This window comes from Phalacrocorax carbo, chromosome 1, assembly GCF_963921805.1.
Source record: "Phalacrocorax carbo chromosome 1, bPhaCar2.1, whole genome shotgun sequence".
Lineage (NCBI taxonomy): Eukaryota > Metazoa > Chordata > Aves > Suliformes > Phalacrocoracidae > Phalacrocorax > Phalacrocorax carbo.
The window spans coordinates 213,561,271-213,581,697 of NC_087513.1; the positions used below are offsets into that span (position 1 = coordinate 213,561,271).

Consider the following 20,427-nt stretch of genomic DNA (forward strand, 5'->3'; position numbering starts at 1 on the left):
GACAGCGAACATGTTGGAAAAGAATGCGTGATTTTATGCTAAACAGCAAATGAGCACGTTTGCAGAGCACGACTGACAGGCTTCTGTTCCTTCACTGAACAACATTAAGAAAATAAAATGTGTTATAATGGTGGCATAATGCAAAGAGCCTGTGCTGCAGTATGGATGATCAGTAACTCCATGACAAATTTCGTCTCTAATAGTCTGCTCTTCTGACATGGAGAGGTCCTCCATTTCCTTCAGCGGGAATCCTGCAGGCATAGAAGACCAGGCTCCAGAGCTGTTTGGCAAACTTGGATGCCCAGTTCCACGTCTTCCGTGAAGTCGACCTTCCTCACGGCAAAGATTTTTAGAACCAAAAAAAGACCTCCACCTACAGAGTAAAATGTCCAATATGTAAAAAAAAAATCCTGGCCAAGAGACATTAATCCAAGGATTAAGGCCTTTGAAGTATAGCAATAGGAGATTATAGTAATCTCATGTCAAAAATGGAATTGTGTTTCTGTTGAATATCCATTTTTTTAAATCCCATATTAGTCAACAGAGAGAGAAAACATGAAGAAAAAGCTTCGTCTTTTAAACAGGGATTGTCACAGGCTGAAAAACGTGCCTACAGTTATAGATTTTAAGCACCCCAGAGTTTGGAGAGGCTTGGTCTTGTCTGCTGTGGACTCCAGGAAGTTTCAAGAACTGGGGATCTAGGATGGTTTGTCACTGCCTGGAAATTTCCATACTGTAACGCAAAGGCGAGCAGAGCTGTGTAGCACAAGTGTACCGCTGACACGACTAGCATATCCTATGTCTGAGAACTTTACATGTCGCAAAAGGAAGAGCCCCTCCTCTCCCTTCTTTTCACTAGTTTCCCTTTACTCCCTTTTCTCTGTTTCTCTTTCCTCCTCTTCCTTTCCCTGTCTGCTCCCTTTTTTGTTGCCTTAAAAGCAATATATTATCAAAGTTGTGATGGGAAGATCTTTGCTCAGCAGTCACTCCTGACAGGTAAGTCAGTTCCCCCCATATTTATTCCTCAGTATTCCTTCTTCTGTGGCCTGTTCCTTTACATTTGACATTACAGGAGCAAATAAATGCCGTCTAGATGGACATTTAGTTGACAAACCAACTGCTTTCAGGAGACTTCCATTCCCAGGAAATTTCTTGTGGTAGCCATGTAAGGTCAGGTTCTGCCACCACAACTCCTGATGAGACGGGCGAGTGGTTTGTAACTAGACAGCTCTGCGCAGGTGATCTCCAAGGGAGCAGGCTCTGTCCAGCCTTCAGTGAGGACAGTCATGCGTTAGTCACCTCGGTGACCCAGCGACCTCTCTGTTACAAATACATACATTATAAGATTATATAACCCTCCCCTCTTCTGTTTTATTGACGACCGCAACTGAAAGTCATGGAACCAATTTGACATGGATTTTAACTACTGATGAACTTTTATTGATCGGTGTGCTGCTAGATGCCTTGCCTCTTGCCCATTAAATGCTCTGTGCATGCACATATGTGGCTGCTTTTTTGCATTGAATTCGACATCCAACCTTTCCTGCATTCCCAGGGAATGCGAGGAAGCTGCAGACACTTGGGGATGAACTGATGTCTCAAGTGCTATGGCACACAGCTCATGCATGTCGATCCACTTTACGCCAGAGCTATGAATAGGAGCCACTTTACTTTCATTCAGATCAAGGGGTCGATCTGTTCTGTCAAAGCAGCCCAGAGGCCTCCAGAAGCAGTGAGTTGAGCTTAGCAAGTGCTGGCCTTAGCAGCAGGAAGAGGAGGAAGTAGAAATGAAAATTAAAGAAGGGACAGTATCAGGGTTTGTATAATGTGAAAGGGCTGGTTTCTCTCTGTACAGCATGTTACCTGAATCCAGTTTCTTTGACAGAGAAGTTCTCGTTTGAGTTCACACGTCACTTATGTCCTGTAAGCGCTTAATCCTGTGTAAATGATAAAGTGTCACAATGCTGTTGTGTTCTTTAGCTAGGTTTGGCCGGGGAATTTATTCACATGCAGGCTTAGATTCAGTTTGGATGCTGAGAACAGACATGGGCAAAATCAGGACTGATTTTTTGTTTTAAAAAGGACGGGAAGAATGTTCTTTTGCCAGGTCTTGAGAAACAAGCCTGAAGGCGAGAAAGACACAGTCTGTTTCCAGCTGTGCCTCTGACTTAATTCTTTATGTTCCTGCAATTCTTCTCAAAAAGTACAAAACAGTTTAGCATATATAGGTCAAAATGTGACTTGTCAATGCCGGGGAGGCCAGAAATTCAAAATGCCACTATTGTGTGCAAAGTCAAAAGCGGGCTTTTTCATGTGCAGACCCTAAGCATCTCGCCTGTTGCCTGTATTATCCAGATTACAGTCAGTATCTGGTATTGGAATTTGGGTTACAGCATAATCTTCTTCCAGCTTCTATCTGTTTATCACTGAGATACTTTTTATTTGGAATACTCCTATTGAGCAAAACTTGCATTTTGAAACTTCTAGACAGCAAGTTATCGTTCCACAAAGGAAAACAAATTAATCAAATCGGTAATTAAAAAGTTCTCAAATGCAAAGCTGAAACGTAAGCAAAGGAGTGACAGATTTTCCCTGGAAATCTGTGAGGAAGTTAGGTGGAACTGTGCTACCAAGGTATTGGCCACAGTGGGGTACAGATACTGTACTGTGCCTTTTCAGAGTAGCGGTAACACAGATGCAGGAGTATAACAAGGTTACAGCTGTGCTGGATTGAAATAGAGTCTTTTGAATCCAGCAGTTCAGAAGGTTTCACGTGTCACTGGCAATAAATAATGTGAAATGAACAGAGACATCAGCTTTTTTTTATACATGCACATGGGCGTGTGTGCTTATATGTGTGTATATGCATATATATAGTGTATATATAGAGAAGTGAACATTCTTAAAAGCTATATATGTATATGTGTAGCATCTTATACATATAAATATATGGTCCATCATTCTAATTCCATGCACAACTGCACTATAACCATTGTGGTTTATAAGATCACACTTCATATATGCATGACTCACTGGCTTCATTCATGTTTCCATATGTATGTAGAAACATAGCAAAGCAGACATTCCTAGAGACATTGCAGGACAACCTCATTGAGATGGACATTCTCACCTCCTCCCGACATGACGGTGCTTACAATGATGGGTATGTGACACTTACGTGGTCTTCCTGTTTACTGTACAGTCATTATGATCCTTGCATGAAAGCATTTGGTCATACCAATGATGTTTAAGGGCAACACCATTGCTGGCCTCTTCCAAGATGGCTTTAAAAAAATGATGTCTGGGGCTTGGAGCACTCTGTCCTGTACATATTAATGGTAGACTCATTAATATGCTAGTGAGCCACCACACACCATTTGCTTTTTTTCCCTTGCTGTTCATTAGTAAGAAGTACCTACAGCAGTTTTCAATCCCATGTAAACTAAGATTTATTTATTTTCATAAAAATCTTAGACCATTTTTGTGCTGGCAGCCTGATACTCCATTGTTAAACTGATATTTTCCACATGCCTTATCTTACAAGTGTCTGTTAGTGGTGTATATAAGCCAAGCCTTTGATTTTGACTTAACCACCCATTCTGGCATCTTTGCCTAACTTTTGATCACTTGATTTTTAAGATATAAGCAGCTTTTACCTTGACACTTAGTGCCAAGACTGTTGACCTTGTGTTGGCCGTTTCCAATTTGGTAGCCATCGTTAACTGAAGAACTAATTGGTGTATGTGAACACTGCAGGTACCTCTGCGCTCAGAACAGTTACGTCTATGTCTAAATAAATACTTTCCAAAACACAGGATAGTATCTGACTCTTTGTAAAAATCAATATTTTGATGTAGAGCATTAGTACAAATAATGAACATTTCTCTAATGCTCAGCAGTCATGCTTAGAGTACCGATAAAACCATGGCTGTAATACTGCAAACACCTATTTCGGAGAATTACGTGTTACCTTATACTGCACGAATCAATGGCTTTTCTGCATGGTGATGTTTCTGCATGTGGCATTTCCCCTTGTGACTGCACAAGTGACTTCAAGGGGAAACCAGAGCCACGTTGTCATCTGGTATAATCCACTGGCTTGACTGACTCCCATGGATCCGTGCTGACTGCATTTACGCTGGCTGCAAATCTGGCCCCATAAACCAAGGCCAAAGGTGCAAACTGTGCTGGGGATGTTTCTCAGTCCTCACAAGCTGCATTTTTGTCTGACATCAGCATGGTGATAGACAAGTCAGATCCGCTTCCCAGATTTCATTCCCGAAGTTTGAATGCCTTGTATTTCATGATGTCCCACTGAAATTACATTTTTCATTTAGGAGTCCCATGGAGAGAACTCCCATTGGACATTTCATTTCAGGAACTCATGGGCTGCAGTGGGGGTTTTTTGCACTGATTTTCATGAGTCTCACTCATGGTCGTCATAGGCTGGCTCTCAGGCTGCGTTTGTAGTAACGGGCAAAATACGGTGCCTCCCAATGTGTCACTGGGCAGGAAACACTGTTGCCTTTGACAGTAATTCACACTTTTAAACGGTAGGCATCAAACTGAGGTGCTCTGGACTGCTTTCGGGAAGCAGGTGCCTCTCCCCACTAGCGATACACAGGACTTGAATTCTGGGCTTTGATGCTTTTAGCCATGCCATTGTCCTCCACTTAAATTTGCTGGGTGGGGACAGTGTGAATATTCCCCTCTGTGACAATTTGGGTGCTATGGAATGGCTTAAGCTTTCTCTTTCCCCATCTCCATTCACCGATGCCATACAAAAAACGCTCTCATGCAGTGATCAATGAATTGGTGAACGCCCTCCCTTCTTTAATCCGACCCATGCTCCTCTGCAGTCTCTGTAGGGCATTTCTGTGGGAGCGTGAGCAGGCCCCCGGTGCTGCCCGTGCCACCAGTCTGTCGTAGCTGTGCTTGGGGTATTCATCTCACTCTAACGCCAGCTCTTCCACAGAGGGGACTCCTGCCCTTGAAGAGTTCTCTGTGGCATTGTTGGCCCCGTGATGTTTTTGTTTTGTTTTGTTTTCCTTTATTCTGTGTGACTTGCCTTTGATTTTTATTCTTCTCTTTCGTGCATGCCATCCATGTCCGTAGCCAGCATTGTGTGGAGCTGCTTTCCTCGTCCTGGCAGCAGTTGCCATCCTCCCACCCCATGTCTCCCTCAGCTTCGATTTGTGTGAGGAGTCACTTGCTGTTGGTCTTTTTTCCCTCAGGCACTTCCTGTTCAAACCTGGAGGCACTTCTCCCCTCTTTTGTACAACGTCGCCGGGATATCCCTTGACATCCAGCACTGTGTACTCACCTCCCCCTAGGCCCCTTCCCAGAAGTACCTTCTCTAGGCCTGCCTTTAACCTGAAGAAACCCTATAAGTACTGTAACTGGAAGTGCGCTGCCCTGAGTGCCATTGTCATCTCAGTCACGCTGGTGATCCTGCTGGCGTATTTCATAGGTAAGCTTATTTCTGGGGTTTTTTTCTGCTTTTTATTTTCATTTCTCTGCAAACCCACCCATAATACTAATGTCTGGAAACCCGAGAGTCAAGATCGTGGTGCAAAGTAATGGGGAAATAAGGCCTCTGTTGACTTCATTGCAGTTGCAGTGGTATGGTAGGGAGCCTAACACATGTCCTAGAGCCAGAAGAGCTTATTAAGACATGAGTCATACCTTGTGCTCTCTTCAATGGTGTGGACTGTTTACTTTCTGCAGAGGGACGTGTACCTAGAGTGAGACAAAGCCACCAGGTTTTCTCAAAGCCGCCCATTAAAGCAGGCAGTGAGGTCCATGTCCTGAGCAGGGTCGCGCCCAGGTCCATGGGAATTCTCTGCTATTGACTTTGACAGGAGCAGGGTCAGAACCAAGATCCTGACACATAAAAATGTGGTTTTGGTGGCACATCCTAGCCATTTAACCAACGATATTGAAGTTCGCAGGGTGACCGGGAGGATGGAAAAGGGCTGAGTTTAGATTGTGGTCGAAGAGGGCCTTTTTTGAGTAGGGGGAGTTGGGGAAATTTGCTACTTGGGTGGAGAAGCAGTGGGTTTTCCCTGAGCTGTGCATGGTCTACATTTCTTTGGTTTATAAGGGTTGTCAGTGTTCATTGCGAAAAAGCGTTCTCAGTGTTTGTTTCAAAAGAAATTGAACTGTTAGAAGTGAAAATTGTATTTTTCAGCCCGTAAAGCTGGGGTGTTACCACCACTTCTTCAGTTAGATTTGATATTTGTGTTATAAATGTCTTACAAAGGTCCATTCCTAGACTTCTATTTTAAACTGTCAGTGGTGCAAACTCTAGTTGTCAGACATTTACAGATGTGACCATAGATAAAAAAAGCTTATTTCTCATGGCACAAATGAGTCTTTTTGATTTCGCTGTGACTTCCTGTACACTAATGATCTATAAAAGGTTGTGGTTAGAATTACAAATCTTAGCCTGGATCGAAAGATTTTTGCTTTCATTTCACATGAGTATAATTAGCACTACCACAAAGGATTGCTTTTACTGTGTTCCTTTTATGTACCCTTCTTTAATGACTGATACTTTTCCACCTCTGCCTTGCATCATACTCTGGTCACTTTTATGCCTCCTGTAAGAGGAGCGGGAATGATTAATTAACCAACGGTAAATCAGCAGCAGTTTGATGAAATATGCAGTCAATTTTCATCATTTGCTGCGTACATTTGGACTCGCCTTTCTCATTTGTCTGGTATTCTCCTTATGCCCTAAACATGATGCCTTTGGACATTATCTCAGCGTGTCAGAGAGTATCGTTACAGCTCAGAATAGCGGTGCCTGTTAGTTCTGATGGGGGAGGCGTGTGCCGGTTGATGGATCGAGAAGAGTTTGCTTTGCCATTCGGTATTCTCCAACTCAAAAGCCTTTTTCAGAGTTCTGAAAAGCTCAGGCTCCTGTTTAAAATCGCGGTTAATGTGGTTAAAAGGTAGGTCCATTGAGTGCTCTCCCATCCTTTTATTCCCCCCATTCAGATGAATTCTGTGGCATTTGCCAGGCTCCGTGGATGGCTGGCAAGGTGCCAGAAATGCTGATCAGGTTGAACTGCTGTAATTATGGGTCATAATTACTAATTTCTAAAGGAACTATCAATTATTAAAAATCAAATTCGATAGTTCGGTTCAGCATAAACATATTTAGCAAAGATTGTCTCTACCAGACCTAGTGTTCTAATCAACGAGCAAAAAGGCAGATATTTAATTAGATTTTGATGAAAAATTGTGTTTAATTTCAAGTATAATCAATTATTAATTACTGTAATGAGTGACTCTGGCGGGGTTTACTAATTAACTCATTTAAAAATTATGAATAACCTTTTCATTTGTAATTATTTTCTACATCCTGTCAAGCTGCAGATGAGAATTGTATCACCTAACCCAAAAGAAAAAAAAATGAATCAGGGAGTCAAAATGTTTGTCCTTTCACTAAGTTAAGTGGAGACATTTTGCATTCTGATAGAAAATACACAGTCCGTAACAGGAACTTGTTCATCCGTTTAAATAACCTGGTCTGTTTGCAAAACAAATTACGGTTTTTCCTCCAGTTTTGGTGTTTTTCCCCTATATTTAGAGAGTTGCATTTTCTTGTGGATACCTTTCCTCATTTAAGCAGTATCTTGCTCCTTTCGATGCCGTGGGGACTGTTTGAGTGGTAAGGTATAACTTAATCATGAGTAAGAAGGTCTAATCTATATAACAGCTCATGGGTGTTGGGAACTTGGCTCCTTTCCACCTGCTTTTGTTAGTTAAAATAACCATAGAAATTATCTTTTTAATGACTGTTTTCATCCTCTGAAGCAAACTGAGGTCATTGGAAAGAATCCCATTTAAGTGAATGGACTTTGGGTCGGGTCCGCTGGCAGTGGCTTGGCATTTATTCTATTTTCTTATCCACCGATTGGTTAATGGAAGTATTTCAGAGTAATGTCTAGGGCTTCAGGATGCTCTTCACAGCATCAGGCACATTACAGTCACCCATTTAAATATTCAGACCAACCCATCGCAGGCCTTACCTACCTGTACAAGTGTGTGGAGCTGGAGACATCAGGAGATCCACGAGGGACTCTGCTATTGGCAACACTTTTTGTGTGACAGATGCTGAGAGACAACTGTGATGGGCGGCCATCTGAGGCAGGCAGAGCTGCATGGAAACAACGAGGCATTGGGTCGTTGCAGAAGTTCTTTGCTGAAGCCAGTTCATTTTTTAAATTCATTTGAAGCACTTGCTAAATCATTTTTTTAAGGCTAAAAGGCAGATTTTCATTATTTTATGAAAGTCTTTATGGTATTTAATAGTCTGAGGCTCATTTATCTTGCTGCACTTTTTTCAAAGAAGAGGAGAGGAGGCATAAATAAAAGTCCATGGGAGCCGAACGGCTGGTGTCGTGTGTCAACACTGTGATCAAGCTGAAGGTTTTACAGGGCTGAGTCACTGGTCTGGAGAGATAATGACAAACAAAATATAACAGGGTGTATTAAACACCAGAAGCTGGTTTTCATTTCAATTAACCGGCTTTTGACTGACTTGTTGCCACCTTTTCAAATATTCAGAGACACACACTGAGGCAGCGGCGACAACGCACATCAAAGTTTTGCGCACACAGAGCTTATGCAAATCTGGTGAGCTCCACAGAAGCTTGTCTCGTGGGGTGAGAACACCAAAGAGAAAAGCAGTGGCAGATTTGGGCTGTAACATTAAAATGGCAGGAACGGTACTGCAGGAACCACTGAAATGAAAGGCCTCTTTAAGCAGCTTGTAACTGACCTGCAAATTTGCTGTTCCAGGAGGTCGCAAAGAGACACCGCTTTAAAATTAAATTCCCGTTTTAGGATTGTCCGTTCGGTTGACAGCTGGACAAGGCAAAATTTCATGGCTTTCGCTGGGATGTGATGGGGTCTGTATGGCATGGAGCTCTGCCTTGGGGGGTAATTTATAGCGAGATTCTTATGGCAGAGGTAATACTACAAGGTATGTTGCTGTCCAGATACTTTGCCAGCAATGTTTCTGGATCTGGTAGGTGCCAGGCCTGCTAGCATAGCACTGTAAGGAATATCTGACATTGCTGTACCACTTGGGGGGAAGATTTCCAAGTTTAGAAACAGAAAAGACCCGTCTGATTGTCCAGATCTCTGTGCCCAGCAGCTGTTTGGCTAGATCCGCGGAACAGTTTCTAAATGAATTAGTGATGGAGAATAGTTTCTTTCTTCTGAAACAGAAGGTATTATCCTCTGCCTGATGTAGATTCCAGACTAGATGGAAGTACAATTTGATGTAGTTAGGCACTTGCAATTTTCCTATACTTAAGCATGTGCTGCGGTTGCATTGCATGAACAGCAAGAAAGATGGGCATTTGATTTAGATTAAAGTCAGCGCTGGAAAACATATTATGAAGCCAAAACAGTCATTCATTTGATTGGAATCAGAGCTCTCTCTCTACTTTTCAGCCCTGTGTTCGTTTGAACTCCGTACAGATGCAGCTTCATTTAAAGAACAGTGTTGCTTTCTACAGGCAAAACGCTTTGACAGTAAAACTGTGCTAGGACTATGATGTGTTTATAAAGTGTCTTTCTTTTTATTGTCTAAAAATCACCCTGAAAGCTAAATTTAGCTCAGTTTGTCCATGATTCTTTGAGGCTATGTAATAAACCCAATTTAAAGCAGCTCTCCAAAGCTCTTAGCTATCTACCTAGTTAGCTCTGGATGTATAGTGTACCAATTACCACGGTGTTTACATGCCACTTGAGATCAATAGGGAAAGCTGCTAATGCTTAATTATTAAACTTGAGCTATATCTATTAATCCTACATTTATACCTTGATATTAAGGTTTTTATTCAAGTTAAAATATAAACCAATTTATTACCCTGCCAACAAGTTTCTTTCATTTTCTGCTTTAATATTTCTTTTCTGATCCCAGATTAAGTTCTCTTTTGCTACTGTTGCCATTTGTTCTTTTGATTTACAGGGATCGTTCAAAGTTTTCTATTTCCATCTTAGATAAAATGCAGAAATGGTAGCTAAACAATCTGCTCCAGCAAAGCCTTTACATTATGAAGTCAATCTGTCACCGAAAGAGAAGCTTCCAGGTCCTTTCTTGGTTCTTTCACATCTTCACAAAATTACTGCACACAGTTCTCTCGGTAACTTTGGGTCTCATTTGCTTCATTTTACCCTTAAGCTATAAATCTGTGAGGTCCAGTCTGAGAAGTGCTGTAGTATTATCAGTAATATAATTTATGTACTATAAATGTTTGTGAAAATTAATGTTTCAGGATACTGGTTAAGAGGTGCCGTCATCGGGACCCGGCACTACCATTTTTAGAGTACAACTTGAATATGACGGTTTTTTCTGTTACAGCTGGCTCTTATTGTACCAAATGCATACAAGCATGGTTAGCGCCATTCCCTCACTAAGTCGTACGGTTTAAATGACATCTAGCTCTTCCTTTCATACCCAGTGGCATTTGGGAAATACGGGCCTTATTCTTCTCTTGCACATGCTCCTCTTAAAGTGGAGCTGCTCCATTTACTTTAGCATTCATTCAGGTGCAGCCAGAGTTGATGGCGTTGGTCCCAGTGTGTGCAACAGGAGCTGGCCCAACCCTGGAAAAGCCTGCCTATATTTTCATGTATTCCTGATTCTGGAGATTGACCTGACTAAAGACGGAATATACATCTAGACAGGCGTTGACCCTTCAATCCAGTTTGGAATGATCTTCTTGTCTTTTGTGTAGCTCCAAATTTTGCCCCTATAAATTATCTTGGGCAAGCTAAGACATGAAATTAGTCTCAGCCCCATGTGAGCTTCTGGCTGATCGTTCAAAGGTGCGTGGAGCTGCAGGAATCTTCTTGCATCGTTTGTTCCGTAGCAGAGAGATGGGAGGATCACACGGCTTTGCGCTAGCCTCTATCGCACTTCCCTCTTGTTAAGGAACAAGTGAGGGCAGCTGCTGTGTGTAAAGTTTACAAGCAACTGGTTGAGTAGCACTGAGCTCGGGAAAGCTGCCCGCGGGAATCTGGCAAAACTATCTTTCCCTGGTCAGATCCACAGTGAAATAGTGAATCACTCAAACGCTTCAGCACCAGCCACTTTACTGACATTCCTCCTCTCCACATGCACTCACATGGCGTTGAGTAAAACACAGATAGAGCCCTGAAGTACAACTCAGTATAGCTACATTAAGGAATGATATGTATACCTTTTGCCAACGTGACCAAGAAAAGGCATTTGGTTGTTAGCGCAGTACCTGTACACAAGACAGAAATCGTCTAAGAAATGAGAAAGACACAAAATTAAAACCAAGATAGACTATATTCCGTCTTATATTTCCCCTCTTTTGTTGTCTCTTTGCAGCTTTAGGTGCAAGGCTGTGTGAATTGTAACTCAGATCTTCTTTTCCATCACCTGCAAAGTCAGAAAGAACTGTTTGTACTCTCAGAGGACTGTGTGCATCTGTTATTTTTTTGGTTTGGATTTCGCATTGTACATTTGGATAGCAGCTATGGGTAGCTTTATAGTTTAGAGTAAAGGAAGTACAAGTGATTTAACCACAGCTTTAAAATAAAGGTGGTAAAGGTACAAGTTCCCACTTTAAAGCTATTCTTATGAAGATCAGTTCATTCAGGTGAGTGTCAAAAATCTCACCATAGAAACTCAGTTAAAGAACATTCACTGTTTCATATAAATAAGACATGTAACCTGACATTAAATGTGTTGGGGTAAGAGAAATATACGATGAGGTATACTCTACTGAAAGAGAGACAGTGCCAGGAAATATTCCTGGAAGAGGATAGTAGCAAATAATACAAACCCGCTAATTTTGTTAGTTGCCCAGTCTGGGCAAACTGGGAAGTACTGGGATTTAGGTATTCCATTTGAAGGCGACATGTTCTGAACTCAGCGGCAAAATTTATGCTGTGCAAACCGATTAATGCTTCTTCAGAGTCTGCACTGATGAAGATCCTGGTAAAGTACTGCATCTTTTTGGAACTAATTCAGTGTTTATTGGAAGTAGGAAGATTCCCCTAATTTTCATTTAAAACTCTTTGCTTAGTTTTCAATGCTAAAAAGCCATAAGTGCTATCAGATCACATGGGCTGACCTCAGGCCACTGAAGCCTAGTAAACTCCAGCTACTTCCTCTACCGTTTGAGTCACATCCCCACTTCAGTTTGCTTTTTTCCCAACTTACATGACAAAGGATCTCATTAGCTCTTTTTGGCTCTAAAAATTGCATCAGGATATTTTATATAGCATCATCTTCTGCTTATTTCTTAAGCAATTCTCACTCTCTGCTTTCCAGTTGCCAGCATCCCATTTCATGGGTGCAACTTGCGGTCCGTTATCCTGAGCGTATAGGCTGGCCTTTGACACGTTTTGTTTGAACCTTAAGCACATTTTCTTCGAATCACTCAAACTTAGCAGCTGTCCAGCTCTTCTGTTTATCCTTTCTGTCCTCACCACTGCATTTGTCACTAGAATGTCTTTGAGTCATCTGCATGGTTAGTCATCCCTGATTTTGTATTTACTTATGTAACATTGATTTAAATGTTGGATAAGTTCAGGCCGACTATCAGTTGTTGAATTTCACAAGAAATATTAATATATGATGCTTTTTCACCAGCGATGATGATTTTAAGGTCTTCCAGTTAGTCTTTAAGCACATGTATACATTGCTTTTTACCACTGGAAAGTGCTTGTTTCTTTAACCAAAAGTCATACCAAATTAAATCGAATGTCTTACTAAACTGTAGTCTTGTCAGAAAATGAGCAACTGTTTGTTTCTTAACATCTGTTTTTCAGAAGAGCAATGTGGTTGGCCTGAGTTACCACACATTCACTTTCTTTATAGTTTGTCAGTAGAATTCTGTGGTACGTTTTCCGTTATTTCGTCTGTAGTAGATGTCAGACTGCCCAAACTAAGTGACTTGCATCTTCTTCTTTCCCTTCTTAGATATCTGTTCAGCAGTAATCCTGTTCTATTCTCTTGGTAGCTGGTTCAGTATTAATCAGGGAGTCAGATTCCTCGTCTGCTAGCTCCTCTCATTTACTGGCTACAAGTTAAATGAGCCTGCAGATCTAAAAATGTTTGTCCTTGAATAGATGTCGTTTAATATAATTCTTGGTTATTAATGGACTGGGAAAAAAATTATTTCCTGTGAAATAATTGCATTATCGTAGTTATTTTCTAAAACCAGAACAAAATTTCTTACTGAACACTTTAGCCTTTGCTGTACCATTATTAACAGTCTCCCCATCTCCAAGTAAATAGCTATATTGTTGCTCAGTTTACTGGGTTTCAGTGCACTTAAAAATGTTCTATTGTTCTTTGTTTCTTTCAAGCCATGTTTTTTTCTTCATGTCCTCAGCTTCCTTTATCAACTCTCTGCATGGTCTTAGATTTATATAGATTACTTTGTGTTTTCCTATTGTTCGGTGGTTTTATATATTACTTTTCTTATTTCTGCTTATTGTTCTATTTTGACACTGAATAAAGAGGTCCTTTTGTCAAAGTCCGATCCTCTTTCATCATTGCGGGATCAGTGGAAGAATGACTTCCATTTGCAAGTAGACCACCAGTATGACTGATTCTTTTAACTGGTTGAAAGCGGGTTGGGGCTCTGTTACCAGAGGACTCCATCTGATCTTGGGGTTTGCATCAGAGCGCCACGAAACCACACATCAGTCAGTAACACCACAGTGTGCCCCTTAGATGCCTGATCCTTTCTTAACTATAAGAAGCTTTAATACAAGGAGGGATGAGTTAAATTCCATCTGTTTTTATTAAGCGGTAAGATACGGGCTCTCAGCTTCTATAAGCTTTTATCAGTTGCTTTTAGTGAGTTTTTATAGTTGCTATAAGCCCCCAGAAAAGAAAATAACAGCATGCTGACACCGAAAGTGCTGGACTTGCCTTTATGACAGTGGCACAGATGTGCTGCTATAATCTTCATTTCACGGCTTACATTGACCTTTGCACACAGACGCTGAAAAGGAATCAATTTTACAGATCTTAATATCTACTAGAAGGAGTTCTCCTCGAGTCCGTGTTTTTATTTCATACTAATTAGTGTGAAACAACATAATTTAATTGCAGTTAAGTGGAGACAGAAAGAAATGTTTCCCGTAATGGGCTTTCTTTCAGTGTTTTTAAATACCGTACATTTTTATGGGTAACAAGTCAGCTCAGTCAGGGGTGTCACCAAGAGTGAAAAATATTCCTCAGCGATAGTTTAGTGTTTCTCTCCTGTCCTTTTCTAACAAAAATTAGAAGACAGTGATTTGCAGCCAGGTCATACGTTTCTGTTGGATATGTGCAGTGATGCATTCTCTAAGGTCTTTTTACCTGTAGTTAAAGTTGAGCTACGTGGCAGATATACATCTTTATAGTGTTAAGTGAAGTGTTGTCGTTGAGTATACTACCTTGGTAACATACTCATTGACCTGTAAAATAAAGAACAAAAAGTCCAAACCTCTCTTTCCCTCTGTGACAAGATTTCAACACCACTTTTTATGCTGAAACTTAAAAGCTCCAAGAGGACCACTTAAGCAGTTCACTGTGAGATATCGGAATCTGATGCTCAATAAATAGATATTTAGAGGTTGTTGAATCTCTGTGTTTAAGTGAAAAACTAATAAACTCAGCCACCATCACCGGCTTTCTGTATCTTCCGCTTTATTTGATTTTATCATACCTTAACTTCCAAGCCTGTCCTTATTGCAGTCAGAAGCTTTTGCCTAGAAAGATGATGAGAACAGCATATGTTAGCTGTTTTCAAATATGGTAGCGCATAACACAGCAGCAACATCGCACCTTGCTTGCCTGGTACAACTGTGGCATCACTTCGTTATGCAAAGAGACTCTTTAAAAAGTAAAGCACAACAAGGCAGTTAGCAGAGATGATGGCTATGCTTACACTAAGTATTTTAAAAAAACTCTAATTGGACTATCAGTGGAGCAGAATCTCATTTAATTATGGCAGGAATGAAAATAAAATCGAGCCTCAAAAAGGCTTCCCGAGGCTTTTGGTGAAGAAAATTCCCACAATCTAAGCATAATGATATTCCAAACAGTATTAATCCAAGCGGTCACTGATAGTTTATTTATATTTGTATACCTCCTGCAGTCAAGCTGGGTCATGGGCTGCTCCAGCTTGTGAAACATATACGTGGGACCAGTCTGGACACCCAGCTGCTCCAGGGTGGGTACGTTTCTATACAGTTAAACTCTTAAGGGTGGTCACACCCACAGTGTCTGTTGAGGGAGATCTCTGGTCCTTGCAAGCTGAACGGCGTACAGGAATTCAGAAGGTACTGGCTGACCAGAGCCAGACTCATTTAGAGCCTCTTCTAACCAATAAATGGTATAGACTATCAGGTTCCACTGCTTGGTACTGTTGAATTCACTACTAAAACTGTAGTCTTTGGGGATGAAGGAACAAGACAATGTACTATGTCCCTGAGCAACCACTTCGATACATTCGTATTTAATGATGAAACTAAATTATCATGGCCTAAGTAATCGCAGGTGAACATACCCTGACAGACTCGTGCGAGTAGGGGTCTGGATCCCTACTGCGAATGTAGTCGTTCAGTTACGCAGAACTTGGCTGTTGGATGTACTGTTATTTTATATTCATATTGCAGAAGCATGGAGGTAAGGGAGAATCGTGACACCTCTTTTCTCTTAGGAAGTACAAACAATAGCGTGTGCATTATCATATTCCCGATCCACCCAGGGCTGGCTGCCACAAAACTAGAAAATCTGAGTTCACACATGCTCAGTAGGAACCTCTTTAGAGTGCAGGAGCAAAATTGTCTGCACTGAGTGTATTCCTTCCCTTTCCAACCCCCTCCTACTGCTACCAACCAGGCTGCACATATGGCATCCCTAGAAAGCAATTGAACATGCTACAATGCTGGAGTTGCCAGGGTTGAGTGGCAATTTCTGTGCAATTGTTCTGCTCAGCGTTGGGCCAGTGGAAAAAAAATAGCCTGTGATGAGGAAATTAAAGGCTATTACAGAGTACATATGCATACAGGGGCTGATCTAAAAGCGCACAAGCAATCTGAATTCTGTTCTTTGCTCACTTTTGAGTGCTTGACTTGGCGAACTTTGAGTTTCTTTAGCAAATTCTTTTTTTTAGGTGTAATTAAATATAAAGATGGCTGTGGGCCTTTTAAGAGAACACTGTGGGTTGCACTTGCCAGCGCTTGCCTTAATCTATGTGCTGGATTTAGTTCTAAGTCCAAGGGAACAAATCATCAGGTTGTATTAAGTTTCGTTATTGAAAGAGCTTTTCACACTGATCTGAACCATTCACTTAGATTTATGGTACCTGAAAGTACTGTGCTGGATTTTGCCCATGGTCTCTGGACAGAAAAAAAAGTTCTAGTGTCATTAATTGTGCTGTGTCACCCACTTTATCAGCTTTCCCAGGCTGTACATTTGTATCCATTTGCCAAGCTTTTGTACGGGGGGGGGGGGCGCAGAAGAAAAGGAATTTTTCCCTCTCTGAGTGACTGTTGGAACAATCTGCTTCTTTTTCTCTTTTTTTCTTTTTTTCAAGCTTATGTACAGAAAAATTAGAAAATAAATGAAAATATTCTTAGCCTGCTTTAAACATACCTGTGAATTTATCTGGAGCAGTTAAAACAATGAGATGCTCCTGAATACCCGTGCACATGAAATTTTTTCAGATCTCTTCAAAAAATCAACAAGCTGATAGGATTCTGCTTTCAAGCTCAGTGTGGATGATGCTGGTGAGCGCTCTGGCCCTGACCTACAAAACATGTAAATTCTTACTGAATTTGGATCACCTCCATCACGCTCTTGAAGTCGCTGGATTTACTCAGGCTGAGTAAAGCTCAAGTTAAACTTGTGCTTTGGCCATCAAGGGATTCAGAGACTGTCATTTTGTTAATTTTTCTTACATCAGCTAGCACAGCCCGACGGGGGCTCCGGTCCTGTTAGAACGTGCATGGTGACTAACAACACTAACGCAGTTTTCAGCTGATTTTAGGATTAAATCACAAGCAGCGCTCTCAGATCATTTCCTTGTCTGTATAACAAAATCACATTCGTGTTCAGAAGGACAGATGAGCAGACAGCCATCTGAGCGATCAGCTCATGCATCACGTTCTACAACAATATTTAGATCTTAACCCTTAAACTGCGAGACTAGATTTAAACTCTGATCCCACCTCTGCTGTGCTGGGTGATAGAAGACGACAGGTATTGCTTGTGACTTTTAAACAGCAAACTGTAATTTTTAGTCTTTAAGCAACCTATTGTATTGATTTGGGAAAGCAGGTTTTCTGACAATATCTGTAAAAGGTAATAAGGAAGGAAGCATATGAGAGGTTGTTGATTTGCCTGTGTAAATTACACCCTTTTTAATTAGGGTCTCACAGTTTATATGTGTGTAATGAAACAGCATTTGTAAAATTATACTGTCCACAACAGACCAGCCCAGAATTTTAGTAATTGCAAAGCAAGGTAAGAGGCCCTCTGGTAGGGCTGCCTGTCCTCATTTCTCTAATTGAAGTGAGTACCCCAGTGGGAAAACCATTATTTCTAATATTATATACACAAATTAAAACTCCATTTAGAGGTACAGTGGGACCATCTTATAATTGACTTTGATCTTGAAGAAATATCTCAGTAATATTTATAGGAATATGGTCTCTGCCAGAAAGGGCATCCAGAAGGGAAAATATTATTTTACTGAGAAAGGCCTGAGCATGTGTAACACCAAATTTACTAGAGTTGTGGGGGCTGACATAAGTTTCTTCGGTGCAGTAAGCTGCCTAATAGCAGCAATGAGTTGCCGAGGTCCATCTTTCAGCTTCCTATTCTACTTTCACAACGGCGTAGAAGGGGAAGGAAATTACAGATTGTGTTGAAGCAGGCGGCTCCTTGGATAAGCCACACCACCTTTATGTCTCTTTTTACTGTAGGTTGATGCTTTAAAAAAATCCTCCTAAAAATACCCATTAAAATATTTAAATACACCCATTTAAAGCTGCATTTTCCCTTTCCTGCAGGAAATTACAAGCATCCAGCAAGCTACTATAGCACTGGAGGGGCCAGTGATCATCTATTAGCAGTTTGAATGGACAGGCAATCACTTGAAAGTCTTTGATCCCCAGGGGTAATTAGGAAGACATTGAATAGGAAGTGCTGACTCTTTGCATTGAACAAACATTGAGTTTAACTGCTCCGTTTTATAACATGTCTTTCTAGTCACTTCCTTGAAGGTTTCAAAGAAATGTGATGCTTCAGCTGGAAGCTTTTTTTCTTCCCTATTAAGAGCAACTGGGAACTAAATTAAAATATAAAGTGTTCTCCTAAGAAGGAACTAATACTATTTGGTAGACCATCTGCTTCTATCTTGGAAATCTTTGATACAGCTCTTCAGTCAGGAGGGGTCAAAGAATAACTGGTTTGTGTCAAATCCAAGCAAGTAAATGCATTTGCAGCCAGGACTCTAGGCGATTACCACAGTACTTTCTTTTCCTGAGAGGCAGTTCCCATTCTGGTGGCAAAATTTTAAGAGGTAGGAAGCTCTCCATCATTTGAATTCCTCATTTGCACATGGTGAGGGAAGGAGGAAACCTGAATCGTCTCTGAATGAACCGCTTCTGGTTCTTGCATAGTCTGAGCTCTGAACACGGAAAAATGGTCAGGGAGCGGGCAGGGTCCCAGGTATTACTGGTTGTATCCCATAGCATGTGTCTATACTGAGCTGGCTGTGAAGGAACCTGCCTCTTACTTTAGGACATTTGAGGTCCTAAAGAAAAACCAGAAAAAACACAGTACATCTTCTTCTCTGTTTTATCATCTAAATCCTTCATCCTAATTAATCCCTTCACCCATAGATGGTGGATATGGACTCTCCAGCTCTCAGCATGAAGAGCTCGCAGCCCTGCCAAGCAGTGTCTTTATCCCCAGTCTGTGAAGAAGGCTTGTAAACCCTTTTTTCTCACTGAAGGGGGCCAAGAAGGGGAGTTTACAATAATGAGCATTACCCTAACTGTCCCTCCTTGTTCCTTTTTTCATTTTTCTAAACTATTGTCTTGTGTCAAATAAATCAACAGGAGAGGAAGCAGAGCCATGGGACCTCCCAGCTACAAGCTGGGAGTCTTCTCTTAAACGACATGTAATCAAGCTGCCTTTTGGGCTCCGTTCCTTTGTGACCTATTAATTTTACATTACATTACATTACAGCCCCGATCCACCTGGGTTCTGGAGAGTGCTGTGTGCAGGATTCTCTGCTCCCACACAGCTGCTGTCCTGTCCTGGTGTGTAAGCTCACATTCACCTGGGCAGAGGATGATTTCTGAAGTCAGATTTTCCATTCCTTGAGTAAGAGCTTTAAGCACAGAAGGAAAGCATTTATGCTGAGGAAGTAATTTCAGACACTAGAAATGACCCAGAGCGCTGTGAGGAGTTGTTGGTCACAAGGTAACTGCCAAAGTCTACGCAAGAACTGGCCTTGCAGGCATCCCTCTCTTCTTGCCCCACAGTGGTTGGCTCAGTGACCCAGGTATGTAGGTGTAACTGGTGTGAATTCCTGATATTACAAGCCATAGGGGTCTGTAGTCAGGATCCTAGATTTTAATTCCAGGCCTGCGAACCTGTTAGTTACTTGGGTATTAAATAACTGCAACACTCAGAGTGTCCCATGCCCTTAGATGATCAACACCTTGGATCCGTCTGGTCCAGGACTTGACCTTACAAACAAGGAGACCAGGTGCAATACACTGCAGCTGGGCTTGCTGCTTTTGCCCTCTTCTGACACCAGTAGGGCCATAGAACCACTTCAGTCCTCGACTCTTGCTGTGTTGGTGTGACCTGCCACGCTGGGACACAGAAGCCTTGTCCAACACTGAAATGGAACAGTGGTGTAAGAGGAAAATGAACCCGTTTATTTCTTTCTTTAATGTTTGTTTTACTGTTTCTATTCTCCTTAATCTTGCGTGCCTCTTCCTTGATTTATTGAAGATTGACAAACCAATGATTATTTCAGGCTGAAAGGCTCCTTTTCGTAACACTGAATGTCACAAAAATATGATTAATTCTGCAACAGTCAATTCTCCCACTTCTACAGAAATCATATAATTCCAGTGTAGAGTGAGACAGTTATCCAGATAATTACAGTCAAGTTTATTCCGGAGACAGGAGTGAAAGCAATACATTTACTTGAGTCAAAATTAGCTGTGAGTAATTTGGTGGTGGAATTCAGCTTTTTTTCAATTAGGAGAAAAAGCGAACCTCAGATCTCACTTTGGAGAGTGTGTTATTCTAAGTCTGACTGTTGAACCTGAAGGTGAAAGAGGAATATGTAACCACCACATATCTTATGCTTAATTCCACAAAGAGAGGGGAGAGCAAACAAA

General features: G+C 41.3%; 1 protein-coding gene across 6 annotated transcripts in view; it reads left to right on the forward strand.

Moving 5' to 3' along the window:
- Positions 1-20,427, forward strand: part of TENM4 (teneurin transmembrane protein 4) — a 607,970-nt gene that overhangs the window by 394,884 nt on the left and 192,659 nt on the right. For 5 of the 6 annotated variants that reach the window (XM_064441474.1, XM_064441476.1, XM_064441475.1 and 2 more), the window contains 2 exons: positions 3,065-3,163; positions 5,235-5,470. In XM_064441474.1, coding sequence (XP_064297544.1) covers positions 3,065-3,163; positions 5,235-5,470 — 335 coding nt within the window. The remainder of the gene's footprint in view (positions 1-3,064; positions 3,164-5,234; positions 5,471-20,427) is intronic. The other variant, XM_064441478.1, reaches the window with a different exon arrangement.